The following is a 22,060-nucleotide window of genomic DNA, read 5'->3' as shown; positions in this document are numbered from 1 at the left end:
AACATTCTTGACATCATCCTGATCAAAACAGTCTATCACACCCATGCCCTATTTTGCATGCTGGAGCCGTGACCCCACCCCCAAATATTCCATTGCGTCTATGCCCAGAGCAAAAGATATCTTTTCCTATAAAAGAATTCAACTTTCTACAGACCTTCTGTACACCATCACGATCACAAGACCTCCGAGTGCGGCACGGGTCGACGAGCGCCACGGGTCGACGCGCAGGGAGTGCGAGGGCCCGATATCACCGCTTGCGGTTTTAATTATTATTTTTTTTTTTTTTTTTTTTTTTTTTTTTTATTATTCAGGCAAATGAATTGGCTTTTTGGGGGCTTTATCATATTCAAAAACTCATGAAACTTGGCACATGCGTCACACCTGGTGAAAATTTAAGTATTTTAATGGGCTCGGGCAAGGGCGCGCCCAAATGGCTCGCTAGCGCCCCCTAAACTGGAGCCCCACCGCTGTGTTTCACGTACATGAATGAAACTTCATACACATGTATATCATGTCCAGGCGCACAAAAAATCCTCTTGGAGCCATGCCCTAAACCCAACAGGAAGTCCGCCATTTTGAATTAATTATGCAAATTTGGCGATTTGCAGCCCTCACACTTTTTCTAATAACTCAGAGGTTTTAGACGTTATCATCTTCATATTTGGTTTGTCTAACCTACACCCCCAGGGGAATCTAAATCTCGAAAATGGTGAGTTTTTGCCAAGGGGGAGGGGTCCTTATGCCCCTTTGAACTTTGATCATTCGCCATGAAATTTTGATTGCCTCTCATTCATACCTACATGATCCAATGTGCATCAAACTTCTCCAGTAGGATGAGGGTGCCCCCCTGAACACATACATATGACAATATTTAATATCAGTCGCAGCGCCACCTAGTGGGAACAGGAAATGTCATATTTTACACTTGGAGGTCCAGCTCCAAGGTGGTTTAGCAGAACCATCTCAAATTTCACCTGGAAAGCCTTAAGAAGTTGGACTTACTGTGTTTTCAAAACTGTGAGTTTTTGACAAAAGGGCGTGACCCTTATGGGACGGCAAAGTTCGATGATTCGCCATGAACACAAAAATGGCTGTAACTCAAACCCAACTTGCCCAATCTGGCTCAAACTTCAGTGGTGTGATAAGCACCCTGTCCTGAACACACTCATATGCAAAAAGTCCATAAACGGTAGAGCGCCGCCTAGTGGCAGCTCGGAATATCTTAAAATAGCAAGTTTTTTGAGTAGCCCCGGAGCTACGTTTTATCTACATGTATGAAAATGTACAGGCTCATGTAACATCCTAAGACGTACAAAAAAGTCTCTTGGACCCATACCCCAAACCCTACAGGAAGTCGGCCATCTTCAATTGAAGGTGTCAATTTTTGCCATTTCCACGCCTGCTATTTGAACGAACTTGTCCTAGGGCATTTGACCCAGTGAGACCAAATTTGCTCCACATCATCTACACAAGTAGCCCATCAAATATTGTGGAAATCTTTACAAAATATTAAATGGCCTTATCACACCAGGCCATTGAAGTTGGCCTTCGTTTTTCTCCCTCACCACCAAAATTGTTTGTGCACTTGTTCGCACATGCTTTGTCTGATCAGGCTGAAAATTTAATCACTCATGTACACACCCAGGCTGAATCCATAACTACAGATTCAAGACTGTAGGCGCAATAGCGCCCCCTACAGAAGCAAATGAATATTTGTATGACCGTCCACATAATTAGTTTTGCTCTGAAATGCATGAAACTATCTTTCACCATTCCTTACGAAATCCTCATCAATTTGATAAGCCTCCTGCCCTGAACACATTGATATGCATAAAGTCCATAAATGTTACAGCGCCACCTACTGGCAGCTTTAAATATCATAATATACCATGTTTTTTAGCTAGCCCCTGAGTTACATTTTATCTACAGCTCTGAAATTTTGCACACTCATGTAACATCCTAAGACATACAAAAAAGTCTCTTGGAGCCATACTCCAAACCCTACAGGAAGTCCAGCATCTTCAATTGAAAGTGTCAATTTTTGCCATTTTCAGGCCTGCTATTTGAATGAACTCCTCCTAGGGCATTTCAGCCAGTGAGACCAAATTGGCTCCAGATCATCTAGACAAACAGCCCATCAAATATTGTGGAAATCTTGACAAAATATTAAATGGTGTTGTCACACCAGGCCATTGAAGTTGGCTTTCATTTTTCTCAATGGCGACCAAAATTGTTTGGGCACGTGTTCGTACATGCTTTGCCCGATCTGCCTGAAAATGTAATCACTCATGTACACAGCCACTCTGAACCCATAACTATGGATTCAAGGCTATACGTAGCTGCAAGAGCGCCCCCTACAGAAGCAAATGAAATTTTGTATAGCATCCACAAACTTAGTTTCTCGGAAATGTATGAAAATGTGTTTCAACATTCTTGACATCATCCTGATCAAAACAGTCTATCAGACCCATGCCCTATTTTGCATGCTGGAGCCGTGACCCCACCCCCAAATATTCCATTGCGTCTATGCCGAGAGCAAAAGATATCTTTTCCTAAAAAAGAATTCAACTTTCTACAGACCTTCTGTACACCATCACGATCACAAGACCTCCGAGTGTGGCACGGGTCGACGAGCGCCACGGGTCGACGCGCAGGGAGTGCGAGGGCCCGATATCACCGCTTGCGGTTTTAATTAGGCCCGAGCCGACGAAGTCTCGGCGAGGAGCCTATTGGATTCACTATGCCACATACCCCAAAATGCGTTAAAATCCCCACGGTCGCATGGGACGCGGTCGCCAGTGAGCCCTGACCTCATAGGGACGTGGGTCAGGTCGAGACGTTTCCGAAAAGGTATGCGTTGGGGTGACTGGGAAAACGCCTAATTGTTTTTGCTCGAATTCTCCATTATTCTTTATTATTATTATTTTTCTTTATTATTATTATTATACTTTCTCTCTCTTTGAACCCAATTTTGACCCCCTGAACATGCGCGAAAAGTCACCATTTTTTGCATGGTGGTCAGGTCTGGCGAAAAATTACGTATTTTAATGTCGCCACAAACTAACTCAAAAACACGGCTACACTGCGCCCCCTGGAAATTTCATTTTTCGGGCCCCTATGGGAGAGGCCAAATTCAAGTTTGCCCTAGATTCATGAAATTCTCGTCACACATAGATCATGTCAGGACAAACAAAAAATCCTCTTGAGGCACCCCTGCATGACCCACAGGAAATCCACCAGGTTCACTTGAAATTTGGCTTTTGCCGAGTCAGCAATTTCGCTCACCTTGTATTTGCGCGAACTTCTCCTACAGCATTTGACCCACAAACACCAAAATGGCTCAGCATCATTTAGAGACATAGGGCATCTAAAGTTATCGAAGGCTTTGTATTCATTTCAATTGTCTTGTCACACTAGGCCCCTGAAGTTGGCCTTCGTTTGACCAATAATTCCGGTCCTCTTTCCTGCCATCAATCGCACATGCTTTGCCCGATCTGCCCCAAAATGGAATCATTTATGAACACACCTACACTGAATCCATAAGTGCAGAAACCACGTCGATTGATGCCATAGCGCCCCCTACAGAACAAAATGAAAATTTGTATGGGGGTCCACAAAATTAGTTTCTCTGGTATGCATGAAAATTTTTGTACACAATCCTCAGATCCTCCTGGTCAGAAAAGGCAATCAGACCTATGCCCAATTTTGCACGCCACACGCGCCACCACACCGCAAATGTGCGTTGCGTTTATATGGGGAGCCAACAATTTACTTTCTCAGACATGCATGCAATTCGAGACAAACATTCTTTACCCCAGCACGATCAAAAAAGTCAATGACACCCATGTCCACATTCCCACAGGAAATCCGCTAGCTTGGCTTGAAATTCTGTTTTTGCCAATTTTGCACTGTTGGACACCTCGTATTTGCGCGAACTTCTCCTAGGGCATTTGACCCACTAAACCCAAAATGGCTCAGCATCATCTAGAGACATAGGGCATCCAAAGTTATCGAAGGCTTCGTATTCAATTCAACGGGCTTGTCACATGAGGCCCCTGAATTTGGCGTTCGTTTGACCAAAAATTCCCGTCCTCTTTCCTGCCATCAAACGCACGTGCTTTGCCCGATCTGCCCCAAAATGGAATCATTTATGAACACACCTACACTGAATCCATAAGTGGAGAAACAATGGCGATTGCTGCAATTGCGCCCCCTACAGAAGAAACTGCAATTTTGTATGGAGGCCCACCGCATTAGTTTCTTTGAATTGCATGAAAATTTTTTTACATGTTCTTCAGATACTCCTGATCAGAAAAGTCAATCAGACCTATGCCCTATTTTGCACGCTGCAGCCGTGACCACCACCCCAATATCAAGATGACGTCACTATGGAGAAACCACAACCTTGTCACACGTATTGCGCAATCACTCACGCACTCTTTCTGCACTTTGCTTGCAATTTCCTTTCCCTTATGTACTGGACAAGACTTAATTTAGATTTGTGGATTCAGAGCAACAAGTGCACTAGTGCCCCCTACAGATAGAACAAAAGCATTAGATGGTGAGAATCACATTTAGGTTTTCTGATATGCATGAAAAAAGCTAGAAAACTTCGCAACAGTCAAATAGATAGATTCAACAGTGTTATCATGTCCGTCCTTGCCCAGATTTTCATCTTTTGCCAGTGGGGATTACATTTGGCAGAACAGGTGGCTCTCTGACAGCTTGAAGGGGGATCTCAGGTGGCTCGCAGGTGGCTCGCAGGCTGTTTGCAGGCCAGGTTGTTCGCAGGGAAGGCAGGTCGCAGGTTGCAGGAGCAGCGGCTCTCAGGCGGCATGCAGTGGGGTTTGCGGGGCTCGCAGGTGGCTGGCTGGAGATTTGCGGAGCTCGTAGGTGACTCGCTGGGGGTTCGCGGGGGCTCACTGGCGGCTCGCGCTGGGTTTGGCGGTCGCGCAGGCAGCGAGGGCCGTAAAACGCCGCTTGCGGCTTTAATTATTAGGGCCCGAGCACGAACTGTGCGAAGGCCCTATTGTAATTGCTTCGTTTATTATTTTTATTATTATTAGGGCCCGAGCACGAACTGTGCGAAGGCCCTATTGTAATTGCTTCGTTTATTATTATTATTATTATTATTATTATTATTAGGGCCCGAGCACGAACTGTGCGAAGGCCCTATTGTAATTGCTTCGTTTATTATTATTATTATTATTATTATTATTATTCAGGCAAATGAATTGGCTTTTTGGGGGCTTTATCATATTCAAAAACTCATGAAACTTTGCACATGCGTCACACCTGGTGAAAATTTAAGTATTTTAATGGGCTCGGGCAAGGGCGCGCCCAAATGGCTCGCTAGCGCCCCCTAAACTGGAGCCCCACCGCTGTGTTTCACGTACATGAATGAAACTTCATACACATGTATATCATGTCCAGGCGCACAAAAAATCCTCTTGGAGCCATGCCCTAAACCCAACAGGAAGTCCGCCATTTTGAATTAATTATGCAAATTTGGCGATTTGCAGCCCTCACACTTTTTCTAATAACTCAGAGGTTTTAGACGTTATCATCTTCATATTTGGTTTGTCTAACCTACACCCCCAGGGGAATCTAAATCTCGAAAATGGTGAGTTTTTGCCAAGGGGGAGGGGTCCTTATGCCCCTTTGAACTTTGATCATTCGCCATGAAATTTTGATTGCCTCTCATTCATACCTACATGATCCAATGTGCATCAAACTTCTCCAGTAGGATGAGGGTGCCCCCCTGAACACATACATATGACAATATTTAATATCAGTCGCAGCGCCACCTAGTGGGAACAGGAAATGTCATATTTTACACTTGGAGGTCCAGCTCCAAGGTGGTTTAGCAGAACCATCTCAAATTTCACCTGGAAAGCCTTAAGAAGTTGGACTTACTGTGTTTTCAAAACTGTGAGTTTTTGACAAAAGGGCGTGACCCTTATGGGACGGCAAAGTTCGATGATTCGCCATGAACACAAAAATGGCTGTAACTCAAAGCCAACTTGCCCAATCTGGCTCAAACTTCAGTGGTGTGATAAGCATGCTGCCCTGAACACACTCATATGCATAAAGTCCATAAACGTTAGAGCGCCGCCTAGTGGCAGCTCGGAATATCTTAAAATAGCAAGTTTTTTGAGTAGCCCCGGAGCTACGTTTTATCTACATGTATGAAAATGTACATGCTCATGTAACATACTAAGACGTACAAAAAAGTCTCTTGGACCCATACCCTAAACCCTACAGGAAGTCGGCCATCTTCAATTGAAGGTGTCAATTTTTGCGATTTCCACGCCTGCTATTTGAACGAACTTGTCCTAGGGCATTTCACCCAGTGACACCAAATTGGCTCCAGATCATCTACACAAGTAGCCCATCAAAAGTTATTCATGGTTTTGTAGAATATTGAACGGTGTTGCCATGGCAACCCTCTGAATTTGGACTTTTTTCAATTTCAAATTCACAGAGATTCTAAACATCAGCCCCTGGGCTGTGCTTTCTCTATGTACCTGAAAATGTGCCTGCTGATGTAAGATGCTAACATCTACAAAAAAGTCTCTTGGACCGATAGCCGAAACCCAACAGGAAGTCAGCCACGTTCACTTTAAAGTGTCATTTTTGCAGCATTTTTCGCCTTTTTCAGGCCTTTTTGCCTCAACTCCTCCTAGGGCATTTGACCCAGTGAGACCAAAATGGCTCCAGATCATCCACACAAGTAGCCCATCAAAAGATATTCATGGTTTTGTAGAATATTGAACGGTGTTGCCGTAGCAACCCTCTGAATTTGGACTTTTTTTCCATTTCAGGCCCAGATAGGTTCTAAACATCAGCCCCAGGGCAGTGCTTGGTCTGTGTACCTGAAATCGTGCATGCTGAAGTAACATCCTAAGACGTACAAAAAAGTCTCTTGGACCGATAGCCGAAATCCAACAGGAAGCCTGACATGTTCTAATTAAGGTGTCATTTTTGCAGCATTTTTCACATTTTTCAGGCCTGCTATTTGAATCATCTTCTACTACAGCTTTTCATCCAGTCACACCAAAATGGCTCCAGATCATCTACACAAGTAGCCCATCAAAAGATATTCATGGTTTTGTAGAATATTGAACGGTGTTGCCGTAGCAACCCTCTAAATGTGGGATTTTACTCATATACCACAGTGCACCAAATTGTTACATCTCTGACATACATTGTCCGATCTGCCTCAAACTTCACAGGCTTAATGGGAGGGTAAGGGAGACCGGACACACCCCTCTATCAGCTTTGTTTCACACTCATAACGCCACCTAGTGGCAACAGGAAATCAGTAGGACACTGATACTCATCATCCTATGGTCATTACAGTTTCATTGATGGCTGCAGGCATTACATAGAGCATTGTGACATATTAATTAGTGGGCACTCACCGACGCCACCTAGTGGAAGCGGGAGACGATCGACGCGAAGTACGGCTAGCCTGCTGAGCCGTCAGCAGCCGGGTGAGCCAGCTACTCTCTCGTCTGCGAGAACCTCCGAGCGCGGTTCGGCTGGAGCGTGCCACGGGTCGACGCGCGGCTTGGCTGGAGCGCGCCAGGGGTCGACGCGCGCCGGGTGCGAGGGCCCGCTCATCGCCGCTTGCGGCTTTAATTATTATTATTATTATTCAGGCAAATGAATTGGCTTTTTGGGGGCTTTATCATATTCAAAAACTCATGAAACTTTGCACATGCGTCACACCTGGTGAAAATTTAAGTATTTTAATGGGCTCGGGCAAGGGCGCGCCCAAATGGCTCGCTAGCGCCCCCTAAACTGGAGCCCCACCGCTGTGTTTCACGTACATGAATGAAACTTCATACACATGTATATCATGTCCAGGCGCACAAAAAATCCTCTTGGAGCCATGCCCTAAACCCAACAGGAAGTCCGCCATTTTGAATTAATTATGCAAATTTGGCGATTTGCAGCCCTCACACTTTTTCTAATAACTCAGAGGTTTTAGACGTTATCATCTTCATATTTGGTTTGTCTAACCTACACCCCCAGGGGAATCTAAATCTCGAAAATGGTGAGTTTTTGCCAAGGGGGAGGGGTCCTTATGCCCCTTTGAACTTTGATCATTCGCCATGAAATTTTGATTGCCTCTCATTCATACCTACATGATCCAATGTGCATCAAACTTCTCCAGTAGGATGAGGGTGCCCCCCTGAACACATACATATGACAATATTTAATATCAGTCGCAGCGCCACCTAGTGGGAACAGGAAATGTCATATTTTACACTTGGAGGTCCAGCTCCAAGGTGGTTTAGCAGAACCATCTCAAATTTCACCTGGAAAGCCTTAAGAAGTTGGACTTACTGTGTTTTCAAAACTGTGAGTTTTTGACAAAAGGGCGTGACCCTTATGGGACGGCAAAGTTCGATGATTCGCCATGAACACAAAAATGGCTGTAACTCAAAGCCAACTTGCCCAATCTGGCTCAAACTTCAGTGGTGTGATAAGCATGCTGCCCTGAACACACTCATATGCATAAAGTCCATAAACGTTAGAGCGCCGCCTAGTGGCAGCTCGGAATATCTTAAAATAGCAAGTTTTTTGAGTAGCCCCGGAGCTACGTTTTATCTACATGTATGAAAATGTACATGCTCATGTAACATACTAAGACGTACAAAAAAGTCTCTTGGACCCATACCCTAAACCCTACAGGAAGTCGGCCATCTTCAATTGAAGGTGTCAATTTTTGCGATTTCCACGCCTGCTATTTGAACGAACTTGTCCTAGGGCATTTCACCCAGTGACACCAAATTGGCTCCAGATCATCTACACAAGTAGCCCATCAAAAGTTATTCAGGGTTTTGTAGAATATTGAACGGTGTTGCCATGGCAACCCTCTGAATTTGGACTTTTTTCAATTTCAAATTCACAGAGATTCTAAACATCAGCCCCTGGGCTGTGCTTTCTCTATGTACCTGAAAATGTGCCTGCTGATGTAAGATGCTAACATCTACAAAAAACTCTCTTGGACCGATAGCCCAAACCCAACAGGAAGTCAGCCACGTTTACTTTAAAGTGTCATTTTTGCAGCATTTTTCGCCTTTTTCAGGCCTTTTTGCCTCAACTCCTCCTAGGGCATTTGACCCAGTGAGACCAAAATGGCTCCAGATCATCCACACAAGTAGCCCATCAAAAGATATTCATGGTTTTGTAGAATATTGAACGGTGTTGCCGTAGCAACCCTCTGAATTTGGACTTTTTTTCCATTTCAGGCCCAGATAGGTTCTAAACATCAGCCCCAGGGCAGTGCTTGGTCTGTGTACCTGAAATCGTGCATGCTGAAGTAACATCCTAACACGTACAAAAAAGTCTCTTGGACCGATAGCCGAAATCCAACAGGAAGCCTGACATGTTCTAATTAAGGTGTCATTTTTGCAGCATTTTTCACATTTTTCAGGCCTGCTATTTGAATCATCTTCTACTACAGCTTTTCATCCAGTCACACCAAAATGGCTCCAGATCATCTACACAAGTAGCCCATCAAAAGATATTCATGGTTTTGTAGAATATTGAACGGTGTTGCCGTAGCAACCCTCTAAATGTGGGATTTTACTCATATACCACAGTGCACCAAATTGTTACATCTCTGACATACATTGTCCGATCTGCCTCAAACTTCACAGGCTTAATGGGAGGGTAAGGGAGACCGGACACACCCCTCTATCAGCTTTGTTTCACACTCATAACGCCACCTAGTGGCAACAGGAAATCAGTAGGACACTGATACTCATCATCCTATGGTCATTACAGTTTCATTGATGGCTGCAGGCATTACATAGAGCATTGTGACATATTAATTAGTGGGCACTCACCGACGCCACCTAGTGGAAGCGGGAGACGATCGACGCGAAGTACGGCTAGCCTGCTGAGCCGTCAGCAGCCGGGTGAGCCAGCTACTCTCTCGTCTGCGAGAACCTCCGAGCGCGGTTCGGCTGGAGCGTGCCACGGGTCGACGCGCGGCTTGGCTGGAGCGCGCCAGGGGTCGACGCGCGCCGGGTGCGAGGGCCCGCTCATCGCCGCTTGCGGCTTTAATTTTTTATTATTATTATTATTCAGGCAAATGAATTGGCTTTTTGGGGGCTTTATCATATTCAAAAACTCATGAAACTTTGCACATGCATCACACCTGGTGAAAATTTAAGTATTTTAATGGGCTCGGGCAAGGGCGCGCCCAAATGGCTCGCTAGCGCCCCCTAAACTGGAGCCCCACCGCTGTGTTTCACGTACATGAATGAAACTTCATACACATGTATATCATGTCCACGCGCACAAAAAATCCTCTTGGAGCCATGCCCTAAACCCAACAGGAAGTCCGCCATTTTGAATTAATTATGCAAATTTGGCGATTTGCAGCCCTCACACTTTCTCTAATAACTCAGAGGTTTTAGACGTTATCATCTTCATATTTGGTTTGTCTAACCTACACCCCCAGGGGAATCTAAATCTCGAAAATGGTGAGTTTTTGCCAAGGGGGAGGGGTCCTTATGCCCCTTTGAACTTTGATCATTCGCCATGAAATTTGATTGCCTCTCATTCATACCTACATGATCCAATGTGCATCAAACTTCTCCAGTAGGATGAGGGTGCCCCCCTGAACACATACATATGACAATATTTAATATCAGTCGCAGCGCCACCTAGTGGGAACAGGAAATGTCATATTTTACACTTGGAGGTCCAGCTCCAAGGTGGTTTAGCAGAACCATCTCAAATTTCACCTGGAAAGCCTTAAGAAGTTGGACTTACTGTGTTTTCAAAACTGTGAGTTTTTGACAAAAGGGCGTGACCCTTATGGGACGGCAAAGTTCGATGATTCGCCATGAACACAAAAATGGCTGTAACTCAAAGCCAACTTGCCCAATCTGGCTCAAACTTCAGTGGTGTGATAAGCATGCTGCCCTGAACACACTCATATGCATAAAGTCCATAAACGTTAGAGCGCCGCCTAGTGGCAGCTCGGAATATCTTAAAATAGCAAGTTTTTTGAGTAGCCCCGGAGCTACGTTTTATCTACATGTATGAAAATGTACATGCTCGTGTAACATACTAAGACGTACAAAAAAGTCTCTTGGACCCATACCCCAAACCCTACAGGAAGTCGGCCATCTTCAATTGAAGGTGTCAATTTTTGCGATTTCCACGCCTGCTATTTGAACGAACTTGTCCTAGGGCATTTCACCCAGTGACACCAAATTGGCTCCAGATCATCTACACAAGTAGCCCATCAAAAGTTATTCAGGGTTTTGTAGAATATTGAACGGTGTTGCCATGGCAACCCTCTGAATTTGGACTTTTTTCAATTTCAAATTCACAGAGATTCTAAACATCAGCCCCTGGGCTGTGCTTTCTCTATGTACCTGAAAATGTGCCTGCTGATGTAAAATGCTAACATCTACAAAAAAGTCTCTTGGACCGATAGCCGAAACACAACAGGAAGTCAGCCACGTTCACTTTAAAGTGTCATTTTTGCAGCATTTTTCGCCTTTTCCAGGCCTTTTTGCCTCAACTCCTCCTAGGGCATTTGACCCAGTGAGACCAAAATGGCTCCAGATCATCCACACAAGTAGCCCATCAAAAGATATTCATGGTTTTGTAGAATATTGAACGGTGTTGCCGTAGCAACCCTCTGAATTTGGACTTTTTTTCCATTTCAGGCCCAGATAGGTTCTAAACATCAGCCCCAGGGCAGTGCTTGGTCTGTGTACCTGAAATCGTGCATGCTGAAGTAACATCCTAAGACGTACAAAAAAGTCTCTTGGACCGATAGCCGAAATCCAACAGGAAGCCTGACATGTTCTAATTAAGGTGTCATTTTTGCAGCATTTTTCACATTTTTCAGGCCTGCTATTTGAATCATCTTCTACTACAGCTTTTCATCCAGTCACACCAAAATGGCTCCAGATCATCTACACAAGTAGCCCATCAAAAGATATTCATGGTTTTGTAGAATATTGAACGGTGTTGCCGTAGCAACCCTCTAAATGTGGGATTTTACTCATATACCACAGTGCACCAAATTGTTACATCTCTGACATACATTGTCCGATCTGCCTCAAACTTCACAGGCTTAATGGGAGGGTAAGGGAGACTGGACACACCCCTCTATCAGCTTTGTTTCACACTCATAACGCCACCTAGTGGCAACAGGAAATCAGTAGGACACTGATACTCATCATCCTATGGTCATTACAGTTTCATTGATGGCTGCAGGCATTACATAGAGCATTGTGACATATTAATTAGTGGGCACTCACCGACGCCACCTAGTGGAAGCGGGAGACGATCGACGCGAAGTACGGCTAGCCTGCTGAGCTGTCAGCAGCCGGGTGAGCCAGCTACTCTCTCGTCTGCGAGAACCTCCGAGCGCGGTTCGGCTGGAGCGTGCCACGGGTCGACGCGCGGCTTGGCTGGAGCGCGCCAGGGGTCGACGCGCGCCGGGTGCGAGGGCCCGCTCATCGCCGCTTGCGGCTTTAATTATTAGGGCCCGAGCACGAACTGTGCGAAGGCCCTATTGTAATTGCTTCGTTTATTATTATTATTTTTTTTTTTTTTTTTATTATTATTATTATTATTATTCAGGCAAATGAATTGGCTTTTTGGGGGCTTTATCATATTCAAAAACTCATGAAACTTTGCACATGCGTCACACCTGGTGAAAATTTAAGTATTTTAATGGGCTCGGGCAAGGGCGCGCCCAAATGGCTCGCTAGCGCCCCCTAAACTGGAGCCCCACCGCTGTGTTTCACGTACATGAATGAAACTTCATACACATGTATATCATGTCCAGGCGCACAAAAAATCCTCTTGGAGCCATGCCCTAAACCCAACAGGAAGTCCGCCATTTTGAATTAATTATGCAAATTTGGCGATTTGCAGCCCTCACACTTTTTCTAATAACTCAGAGGTTTTAGACGTTATCATCTTCATATTTGGTTTGTCTAACCTACACCCCCAGGGGAATCTAAATCTCGAAAATGGTGAGTTTTTGCCAAGGGGGAGGGGTCCTTATGCCCCTTTGAACTTTGATCATTCGCCATGAAATTTTGATTGCCTCTCATTCATACCTACATGATCCAATGTGCATCAAACTTCTCCAGTAGGATGAGGGTGCCCCCCTGAACACATACATATGACAATATTTAATATCAGTCGCAGCGCCACCTAGTGGGAACAGGAAATGTCATATTTTACACTTGGAGGTCCAGCTCCAAGGTGGTTTAGCAGAACCATCTCAAATTTCACCTGGAAAGCCTTAAGAAGTTGGACTTACTGTGTTTTCAAAACTGTGAGTTTTTGACAAAAGGGCGTGACCCTTATGGGACGGCAAAGTTCGATGATTCGCCATGAACACAAAAATGGCTGTAACTCAAAGCCAACTTGCCCAATCTGGCTCAAACTTCAGTGGTGTGATAAGCATGCTGCCCTGAACACATTCATATGCATAAAGTCCATAAACGTTAGAGCGCCGCCTAGTGGCAGCTCGGAATATCTTAAAATAGCAAGTTTTTTGAGTAGCCCCGGAGCTACGTTTTATCTACATGTATGAAAATGTACAGGCTCATGTAACATACTAAGACGTACAAAAAAGTCTCTTGGACCCATACCCCAAACCCTACAGGAAGTCGGCCATCTTCAATTGAAGGTGTCAATTTTTGCGATTTCCACGCCTGCTATTTGAACGAACTCGTCCTAGGGCATTTCACCCACTGACACCAAATTGGCTCCAGATCATCTACACAAGTAGCCCATCAAATATTGTGGAAATCTTTACAAAATATTAAACGGCCTTGTCACACCAGGCCATTAAATTTGGCCTTTGTTTTTCTCCCTCACCACCAAAATTGTTTGTGCACTTGTTCGCACATGCTTTGTCTGATCAGGCTGAAAATTTAATCACTCATGTACACACCCAGGCTGAATCCATAACTACAGATTCAAGACTGTAGGCGCAATAGCGCCCCCTACAGAAGCAAATGAAAATTTGTATGACCGTCCACAGAATTAGTTTTGCTCTGAAATACATGAAATATCTTTCACCATTCCTTACAAAATCCTCATCTATTTGATAAGCCTCCTGCCCTGAACACATTGATATGCATAAAGTCCATAAACGTTAGAGCGCCCCCTACTGGCAGCTTTAAATATCATAATATACCATGTTTTTTAGCTAGCCCCTGAGTTACATTTTATCTACAGCTCTGAAATTTTGCACACTCATGTAACATCCTAAGACATACAAAAAAGTCTCTTGGAGCCATACTCCAAACCCTACAGGAAGTCCAGCATCTTCAATTGAAAGTGTCAATTTTGTCAATTTTGCCATTTTCAGGCCTGCTATTTGAATGAACTCCTCCTAGGGCATTTCAGCCAGTGAGACCAAATTGGCTCCAGATCATCTAGATCAACAGCCCATCAAATATTGTGGAAATCTTGACAAAATATTAAACGGTGTTGTCACACCAGGCCATTGAAGTTGGCTTTCATTTTTCTCAATGGCGACCAAAATTGTTTGGGCACGTGTTCGTACATGCTTTGCCCGATCTGCCTGAAAATGTAATCACTCATGTACACAGCCACTCTGAACCCATAACTATGGATTCAAGGCTATACGTAGCTGCAAGAGCGCCCCCTACAGAAGCAAATGAAATTTTGTATAGCATCCACAAACTTAGTTTCTCGGAAATGTATGAAAATGTGTTTCAACATTCTTGACATCATCCTGATCAAAACAGTCTATCAGACCCATGCCCTATTTTGCATGCTGGAGCCGTGACCCCACCCCCAAATATTCCATTGCGTCTATGCCGAGAGCAAAAGATATCTTTTCCTATAAAAGAATTCAACTTTCTACAGACCTTCTGTACACCATCACGATCACAAGACCTCCGAGTGCGGCACGGGTCGACGAGCGCCACGGGTCGACGCGCAGGGAGTGCGAGGGCCCGATATCACCGCTTGCGGTTTTAATTTTTTTTTTTTTTTTTTTATTATTATTCAGGCAAATGAATTGGCTTTTTGGGGGCTTTATCATATTCAAAAACTCATGAAACTTTGCACATGCGTCACACCTGGTGAAAATTTAAGTATTTTAATGGGCTCGGGCAAGGGCGCGCCCAAATGGCTCGCTAGCGCCCCCTAAACTGGAGCCCCACCGCTGTGTTTCACGTACATGAATGAAACTTCATACACATGTATATCATGTCCAGGCGCACAAAAAATCCTCTTGGAGCCATGCCCTAAACCCAACAGGAAGTCCGCCATTTTGAATTAATTATGCAAATTTGGCGATTTGCAGCCCTCACACTTTTTCTAATAACTCAGAGGTTTTAGACGTTATCATCTTCATATTTGGTTTGTCTAACCTACACCCCCAGGGGAATCTAAATCTCGAAAATGGTGAGTTTTTGCCAAGGGGGAGGGGTCCTTATGCCCCTTTGAACTTTGATCATTCGCCATGAAATTTTGATTGCCTCTCATTCATACCTACATGATCCAATGTGCATCAAACTTCTCCAGTAGGATGAGGGTGCCCCCCTGAACACATACATATGACAATATTTAATATCAGTCGCAGCGCCACCTAGTGGGAACAGGAAATGTCATATTTTACACTTGGAGGTCCAGCTCCAAGGTGGTTTAGCAGAACCTATCACAAATTTCACCTGGAAAGCCTTAAGAAGTTGGACTTACTGTGTTTTCAAAACTGTGAGTTTTTGACAAAAGGGCGTGACCCTTATGGGACGGCAAAGTTCGATGATTCGCCATGAACACAAAAATGGCTGTAACTCAAAGCCAACTTGCCCAATCTGGCTCAAACTTCAGTGGTGTGATAAGCACCCTGTCCTGAACACACTCATATGCATAAAGTCCATAAACGTTAGAGCGCCGCCTAGTGGCAGCTCGGAATATCTTAAAATAGCAAGTTTTTTGAGTAGCCCCGGAGCTACGTTTTATCTACATGTATGAAAATGTACATGCTCATGTAACATACTAAGACGTACAAAAAAGTCTCTTGGACCCATACCCCAAACCCTACAGGAAGTCGGCCATCTTCACTTGAAGGTGTCAATTTTTGCGATTTCCACGCCTGCTATTTGAACGAACTTGTCCTAGGGCATTTCACCCACTGACACCAAATTGGCTCCAGATCATCTACACAAGTAGCCCATCAAAAGTTATTCATGGTTTTGTAGAATATTGAACGGTGTTTCCATGGCAACCCTCTGAATTTGGACTTTTTTCAATTTCAAATTCACAGAGATTCTAAACATCAGCCCCTGGGCTGTGCTTTCTCTGTGTATCTGAAAATGTGCCTGCTGATGTAAGATGCTAACATCTACAAAAAAGTCTCTTGGACCGATAGCCGAAACCCAACAGGAAGTCAGCCACGTTCACTTTAAAGTGTCATTTTTGCAGCATTTTTCGCCTTTTTCAGGCCTTTTTGCCTCAACTCCTCCTAGGGCATTTGACCCAGTGAGACCAAAATGGCTCCAGATCATCCACACAAGTAGCCCATCAAAAGATATTCATGGTTTTGTAGAATATTGAACGCTGTTGCCGTAGCAACCCTCTGAATTTGGACTTTTTTTCCATTTCAGGCCCAGATAGGTTCTAAACATCAGCCCCAGGGCAGTGCTTGGTCTGTGTACCTGAAATCGTGCATGCTGAAGTAACATCCTAAGACGTACAAAAAAGTCTCTTGGACCGATAGCCGAAATCCAACAGGAAGCCTGACATGTTCTAATTAAGGTGTCATTTTTGCAGCATTTTTCACATTTTTCAGGCCTGCTATTTGAATCATCTTCTACTACAGCTTTTCATCCAGTCACACCAAAATGGCTCCAGATCATCTACACAAGTAGCCCATCAAAAGATATTCATGGTTTTGTAGAATATTGAACGGTGTTGCCGTAGCAACCCTCTAAATGTGGGATTTTACTCATATACCACAGTGCACCAAATTGTTACATCTCTGACATACATTGTCCGATCTGCCTCAAACTTCACAGGCTTAATGGGAGGGTAAGGGAGACCGGACACACCCCTCTATCAGCTTTGTTTCACACTCATAACGCCACCTAGTGGCAACAGGAAATCAGTAGGACACTGATACTCATCATCCTATGGTCATTACAGTTTCATTGATGGCTGCAGGCATTACATAGAGCATTGTGACATATTAATTAGTGGGCACTCACCGACGCCACCTACTGGAAGCGGGAGACGATCGACGCGAAGTACGGCTAGCCTGCTGAGCCGTCAGCAGCCGGGTGAGCCAGCTACTCTCTCGTCTGCGAGAACCTCCGAGCGCGGTTCGGCTGGAGCGTGCCACGGGTCGACGCGCGGCTTGGCTGGAGCGCGCCAGGGGTCGACGCGCGCCGGGTGCGAGGGCCCGCTCATCGCCGCTTGCGGCTTTAATTTTTTTTTTTTTTTTTTTTTGCTCCCTTTCTCTCTCCCTTTTTCTTCTCTTTATTTTCCTCTTCTTCAGCCTGTCAGCTCTGGCTGTTACATAGTATGTGGAAAAATAACTCAGATAAATAAAATAAAGGGTTAAAACAACAACAAGAAGAGCCTATTGAGAACCTATAGAGCTCATCTTGAAATAGCAAATATGTTTGGCACAACAACGCATTCAGATCACAGTTCTGCTTGCAAGATCTACCAGACATGACAGGCTAAAAAAAAAAAAAAAAAAAAAAAAAAAAAAAAATCAAAACATAAACCTAGCCGTTTTGATTTTAAAAGCTTGAGTGATGGGATCATATATTAGATCCCACTGTACGGCTACATAAACTGCTTCCTCTGGAAAGAGTGATGCATTCGGAGCATTGAGCTCAGCCGACTCTAAAAATCCTACCTGGCCAAAGCAGAGCCCAGGACAAAGGCGGAGCCTTCCTGTAATCTGAAGTCAGAGCTGTTCAGACCTTCTAGGATGAATTTGAGCCCCCCCATGGAGCACAGGGTCTGAGCATTATCCACCTACACACACACAGAAGCATGTATACAGGGTTAGAGACTTGGAAGTTAAACGTAATGGGAAGGATCACTGTGTGTGTGTGTGTGTGTGTATGTTTATAATACCTTGTGGGGACAATTTGGTCCCCACAACGTAGTATATGTCAGGAAATTGCTACTTGTGGGGACTGTTTTTGGGTCAGGGGTCAGAGTTAGGGCTAAGGTATGAATTGAGTTTAGGTTAGGGTTAGGTATGTGATGGTTAGGGTTAGGAAAAGGGTAAAGGTAAGGTTTAGGCTGTAGAAATGAATGGAAGTCAATGGAAAGTCCCCACAAAGATAGAAAAACACACTTGTGTGTGTGTGTGTGTGTGTGTGTGTGTGTGTGTGTGTGTGTGTGTGTGTGTGTGTGTGTGTGTGTGTGTGTGTGTGTGTGTGTGTGTTACCTGGTGCACCAGGTATTCCAGCTCCATCAGGATGCTCAGTCTCTGTTCAGTAGTGGAGTTGCTGCTGTTGAACTGGTCCAGCAGGCGCCTCATTATCTAAACAGTGCAACACACTTCATTTGACTGGAGCAGAAACTAAATGCAGTAACTTTTCACAATAAAAGCACTCTCAAAAATCACATCACAAACATACATAAGATCCTATAATCCTATATCCTACTGGTGTACCTGAACATCCGTCTCCATCAGCAGGTCCAGCTGAGCCATGTCCTTCTTTAACTCCTCCACTGTACGAAACTGAGAAGCCACAGAGTCCTACAAACACACAGCAAGTGGAGGAGACACATAGTTAAGTATCATATGTGCAAAGGTGCATGTGTTGTTACTTCTCCTTCTAAAAGCTGCTGCCAACACATAAGCAGAAGTATAACAGCGGCATTTCCTTCATGAGCTGTGCTGCTACCTTCTGGTCTGTGTCTTTGCTTGCAAGCTTCAAGTCCTCCTTTATCTTCTTCATGGCTCGTTTCAGCTCATCAGGATTTATGGCAGACTGGATCTCCTCTCTCTCCCTGCAAACAAACACTTTTACTGCCAGCATTCCTATTTTGTCTTTTCCTGCCACTATCTCCTACTGAGCGCACTTTGCTGGGAGAAGCACAGCTGAATAAACTACCTCCTCTGGTCATTTTTATCTTCAGAGTGAGCCTGAACTCCCACCTGTGCTCCTGTGTCCAATATTTGAGCTGCTCTTCTCCCAGTCTGACCTCCCTCTCACCCGTCTGCAGATTGAGCCTCACATGGGAACCTGGTGGCACTGCCTGACCTGTGTGTGTGTACACAAAAGTCTAAAATTGCAGGTTACTCAAAATAACTACACAACTGCTGAAGACTGTCATATTTATAAGCTCTTAGACTTCTGCCACCCAGATAAGCAGTAGAAAATGGACAGCATAAGTAAGCAGCATCATCATTTTTGGATTTTTTTTTTTCCCCATCATTTTACAACTTAGCAAAGAACCAATTTTAAATAGTAACATGGATGTGTATGGAGACAGTCACTGGGACTGCTGCTTTAGGAACCAGCCTAAAGTGACCACTAATGGAACAGCAATATGGGCAAACTGGCACATACTGTTGTCACAAACACTGGCATTAAACTATATTAAATCATAATATCAGAGAAAATGAAAATCTTATAGTGAGGTTACATGAAAGCACAAGCAAATTTCACACATATGGTCGATCTTTATGTGGATCACTGGATTATACAGAGTTTTATCTACTTTAGAATTGAATGGCAGGTTTCAGAACCAGAGAATAAAGTGAAATGAACAGAAAAAAAAAAAAAAACTGAGGACATTACCTGGTTTAAGTGTCTGCCACTGCTCAGTAGGTTGGACCACCTCTAAATCCCCTTCGTCATCATCATCACTATCACCGACTGTCACCTCCTCCTCTTCATCACCTCCTTTGCCCTCATGTTCTGTGTTCTCCACCACAATTAAAGCACCTCCAGACTAGAAACAGAGAGACAGGATGGGAAGAAAATTAAGCACCTCCTTGGTTTAATGACAAGCAAAGAGTCTGCATGCTTCATTTGTAGACTTCATGGGAATGAAGTAGAGCACTTTTCTAGTGTTACTAATCACTCAAAGCAACTCAAAATACAAGTCACATCTACCTTTTCACACACAGACACAAGCATGTATGGCATTTTAGTCTCAGGGATTTTCCATCTCCCTTTCACATGTAATTCCAGTTTGGTCACCAAATAATCTAACAAGCATGTGACTGATCTATTGGAGGAAGCTGGAGGAACCAGAGAGAACCCACATGAGTACATGGAGAACACGCAGCTCGGACCAGTAAGGCCTCAGGCTGCCATGAGGTTGAAACCCAGTGCACAGAACAAAAGACATGATCAAAACAAGGAGACACATTCTGCTCATTTGCATCTTCTTATTTTTATTCTTTGACTCTGCAAGAACAGCTTTGAAGGGTTCACTGTTGAGAAATGTTTCCTGTGTATGGTATACTGGGCTGTTCTGGGATAGAAAACACTCATGACTCCACTTCTGCAGTTGGTTGTTACCAGTGAGAGCGATCTCAGTTAAAAGGTAACAGCTTTAATCATACTAGAAAATTCAGTCAGATCCAAGCTGCAGCTGAATCAAGTGTGCAGGTGCACATTAAAGTTTTTTCTACAACCCAGCTTTGACCCAGCAGCTCAGATTTTACCCTCATGTGAGAATACCGGGGTTAACTGTGGCCTGTTGCCAAATCAGGTGCAGAGAATCAGGTGATGTCTCTGTCTACTTTTACATGACATCCTCCTGAATATCTGTTTAACGTACCTTTTGGCCAAGGATGCTAGCTATGTGACAGCAATGCAGCACTACGAGGAACACGATGATGAATGAGGCTCCTCCAGCATGTGAGGATATCAGCGTCATGGTGACTGAAACACAGGAAAACATGTCAGTATTACAGCTACTTTCAGCTGTCCTCATATGACAGGGCTGTGCGTGAGCGGCGAGATCACAGACTGGCTACCAAATATAACTAAGCGACACACACAAGTACATAAGTAATACTATAAGCTGACAGTTAACTGTTCCCGACACAGTTTGAGGTTAGCATAAACGCACCTGTTCTGGTGTTTAAAGGGTCACAGCGAAACAGAAGCGATGCGCGTTGCTTTCGCTATCTTTACCCCCTTTAACCCACGCAGTCACTCTGACAGTTCCCGCACACATCCGAAAGCTTCTGCCACTTTGCGCTTAATGCTCATTGGTCCACGTAAAGCTGTCTTCTTTGCGCTGCAGTATTTATGACACCTGCTGATGTCCAGTGTTATATATCTACACAGTGTAATATGTAATATGATACCGCAGCTGTTGGTGGCCTACAGTCAGACGGAGACGGCACAAGTCTGTTCAACATAGGAAAGAAAAAAAGAAAAGAAAAAAGAACATTAAGCTAAAACCGCAGTTTGCTATGACCATAAAGGCAAAATACGGTGGCCCTGAGGGGACACACGCACTAAAGAAAGCCCCGGCCAATTAAAAAAAAAAAAAAAACGCTTCAAAAACTAACAAACAAGAGCACAAAACAGCATCACCTGCATCTTGTTTTCCCCTCACAACACTGAAGAACCCTCCGCTTCTTTTACGTGTATCTCAGCGCAGTCATAGATGAGCGCAGTCCTTCTTCCGCAGCTGTTCCGTCACGTTATTGTCTCCCCGGAAACATTTCCGTTGTTTTGTTATTTCGTTCTTTTATTTATTTTTTTTTTAACTTGTACATGTACTTGGACATACATACATACCCTGTGGCGAATGCTCATATTTAGATCTCAGGGTTTGTTGTTTGCCAAGTATTGAAAAAGCCGTGCGTGTCGTGGTAGTTTGCTGCCTGATGCTGTACCCGCATAACTTGATCACGCTAAAAAATAATAATTAAAAAAACAAAAAAGAGGGCTGATGATTCCTCCTGAGGGTGCAGTAAAGCTCATCAGATCAGCTGAGCGTTGTATCTGCCAGTCAGCGTCAGGGTGAGCTCTCAGTGTACTTGTGACAAGTGATTTGGTGCCGTACAAATAAAGACTGA

At 44.2% G+C, this 22,060-nt stretch overlaps 1 protein-coding gene across 3 annotated transcripts in view; it reads right to left on the bottom strand.

Moving 5' to 3' along the window:
- Positions 1-21,705, bottom strand: part of sil1 (SIL1 nucleotide exchange factor) — a 74,558-nt gene extending 52,853 nt beyond the window's left edge. The window contains exons 1-9 of one of the 3 annotated variants that reach the window (XM_030739824.1): positions 21,573-21,705; positions 21,100-21,383; positions 20,806-20,909; positions 19,815-19,968; positions 19,169-19,274; positions 18,915-19,020; positions 18,680-18,766; positions 18,452-18,547; positions 17,909-18,030 (exon numbers count right to left, since the gene is read on the bottom strand). In XM_030739824.1, the coding sequence (XP_030595684.1) occupies positions 17,909-18,030; positions 18,452-18,547; positions 18,680-18,766; positions 18,915-19,020; positions 19,169-19,274; positions 19,815-19,968; positions 20,806-20,904 (770 nt within the window). In that variant the 5' untranslated portion in view covers positions 20,905-20,909; positions 21,100-21,383; positions 21,573-21,705. Of the gene's footprint in view, positions 1-17,908; positions 18,031-18,451; positions 18,548-18,679; positions 18,767-18,914; positions 19,021-19,168; positions 19,275-19,814; positions 19,969-20,805; positions 20,910-21,099; positions 21,522-21,572 lie in introns of those variants that run through there. The other 2 variants (XM_030739826.1, XM_030739825.1) reach the window with 2 other exon arrangements.
- Between the last annotated feature and the right edge of the window lie 355 nt (positions 21,706-22,060).

The sequence above is a fragment of the Archocentrus centrarchus genome, chromosome 10, assembly GCF_007364275.1.
Source record: "Archocentrus centrarchus isolate MPI-CPG fArcCen1 chromosome 10, fArcCen1, whole genome shotgun sequence".
In the NCBI taxonomy this organism is placed as follows: domain Eukaryota; kingdom Metazoa; phylum Chordata; class Actinopteri; order Cichliformes; family Cichlidae; genus Archocentrus; species Archocentrus centrarchus.
This window is presented reverse-complemented; position numbering and strand designations above follow the sequence as displayed.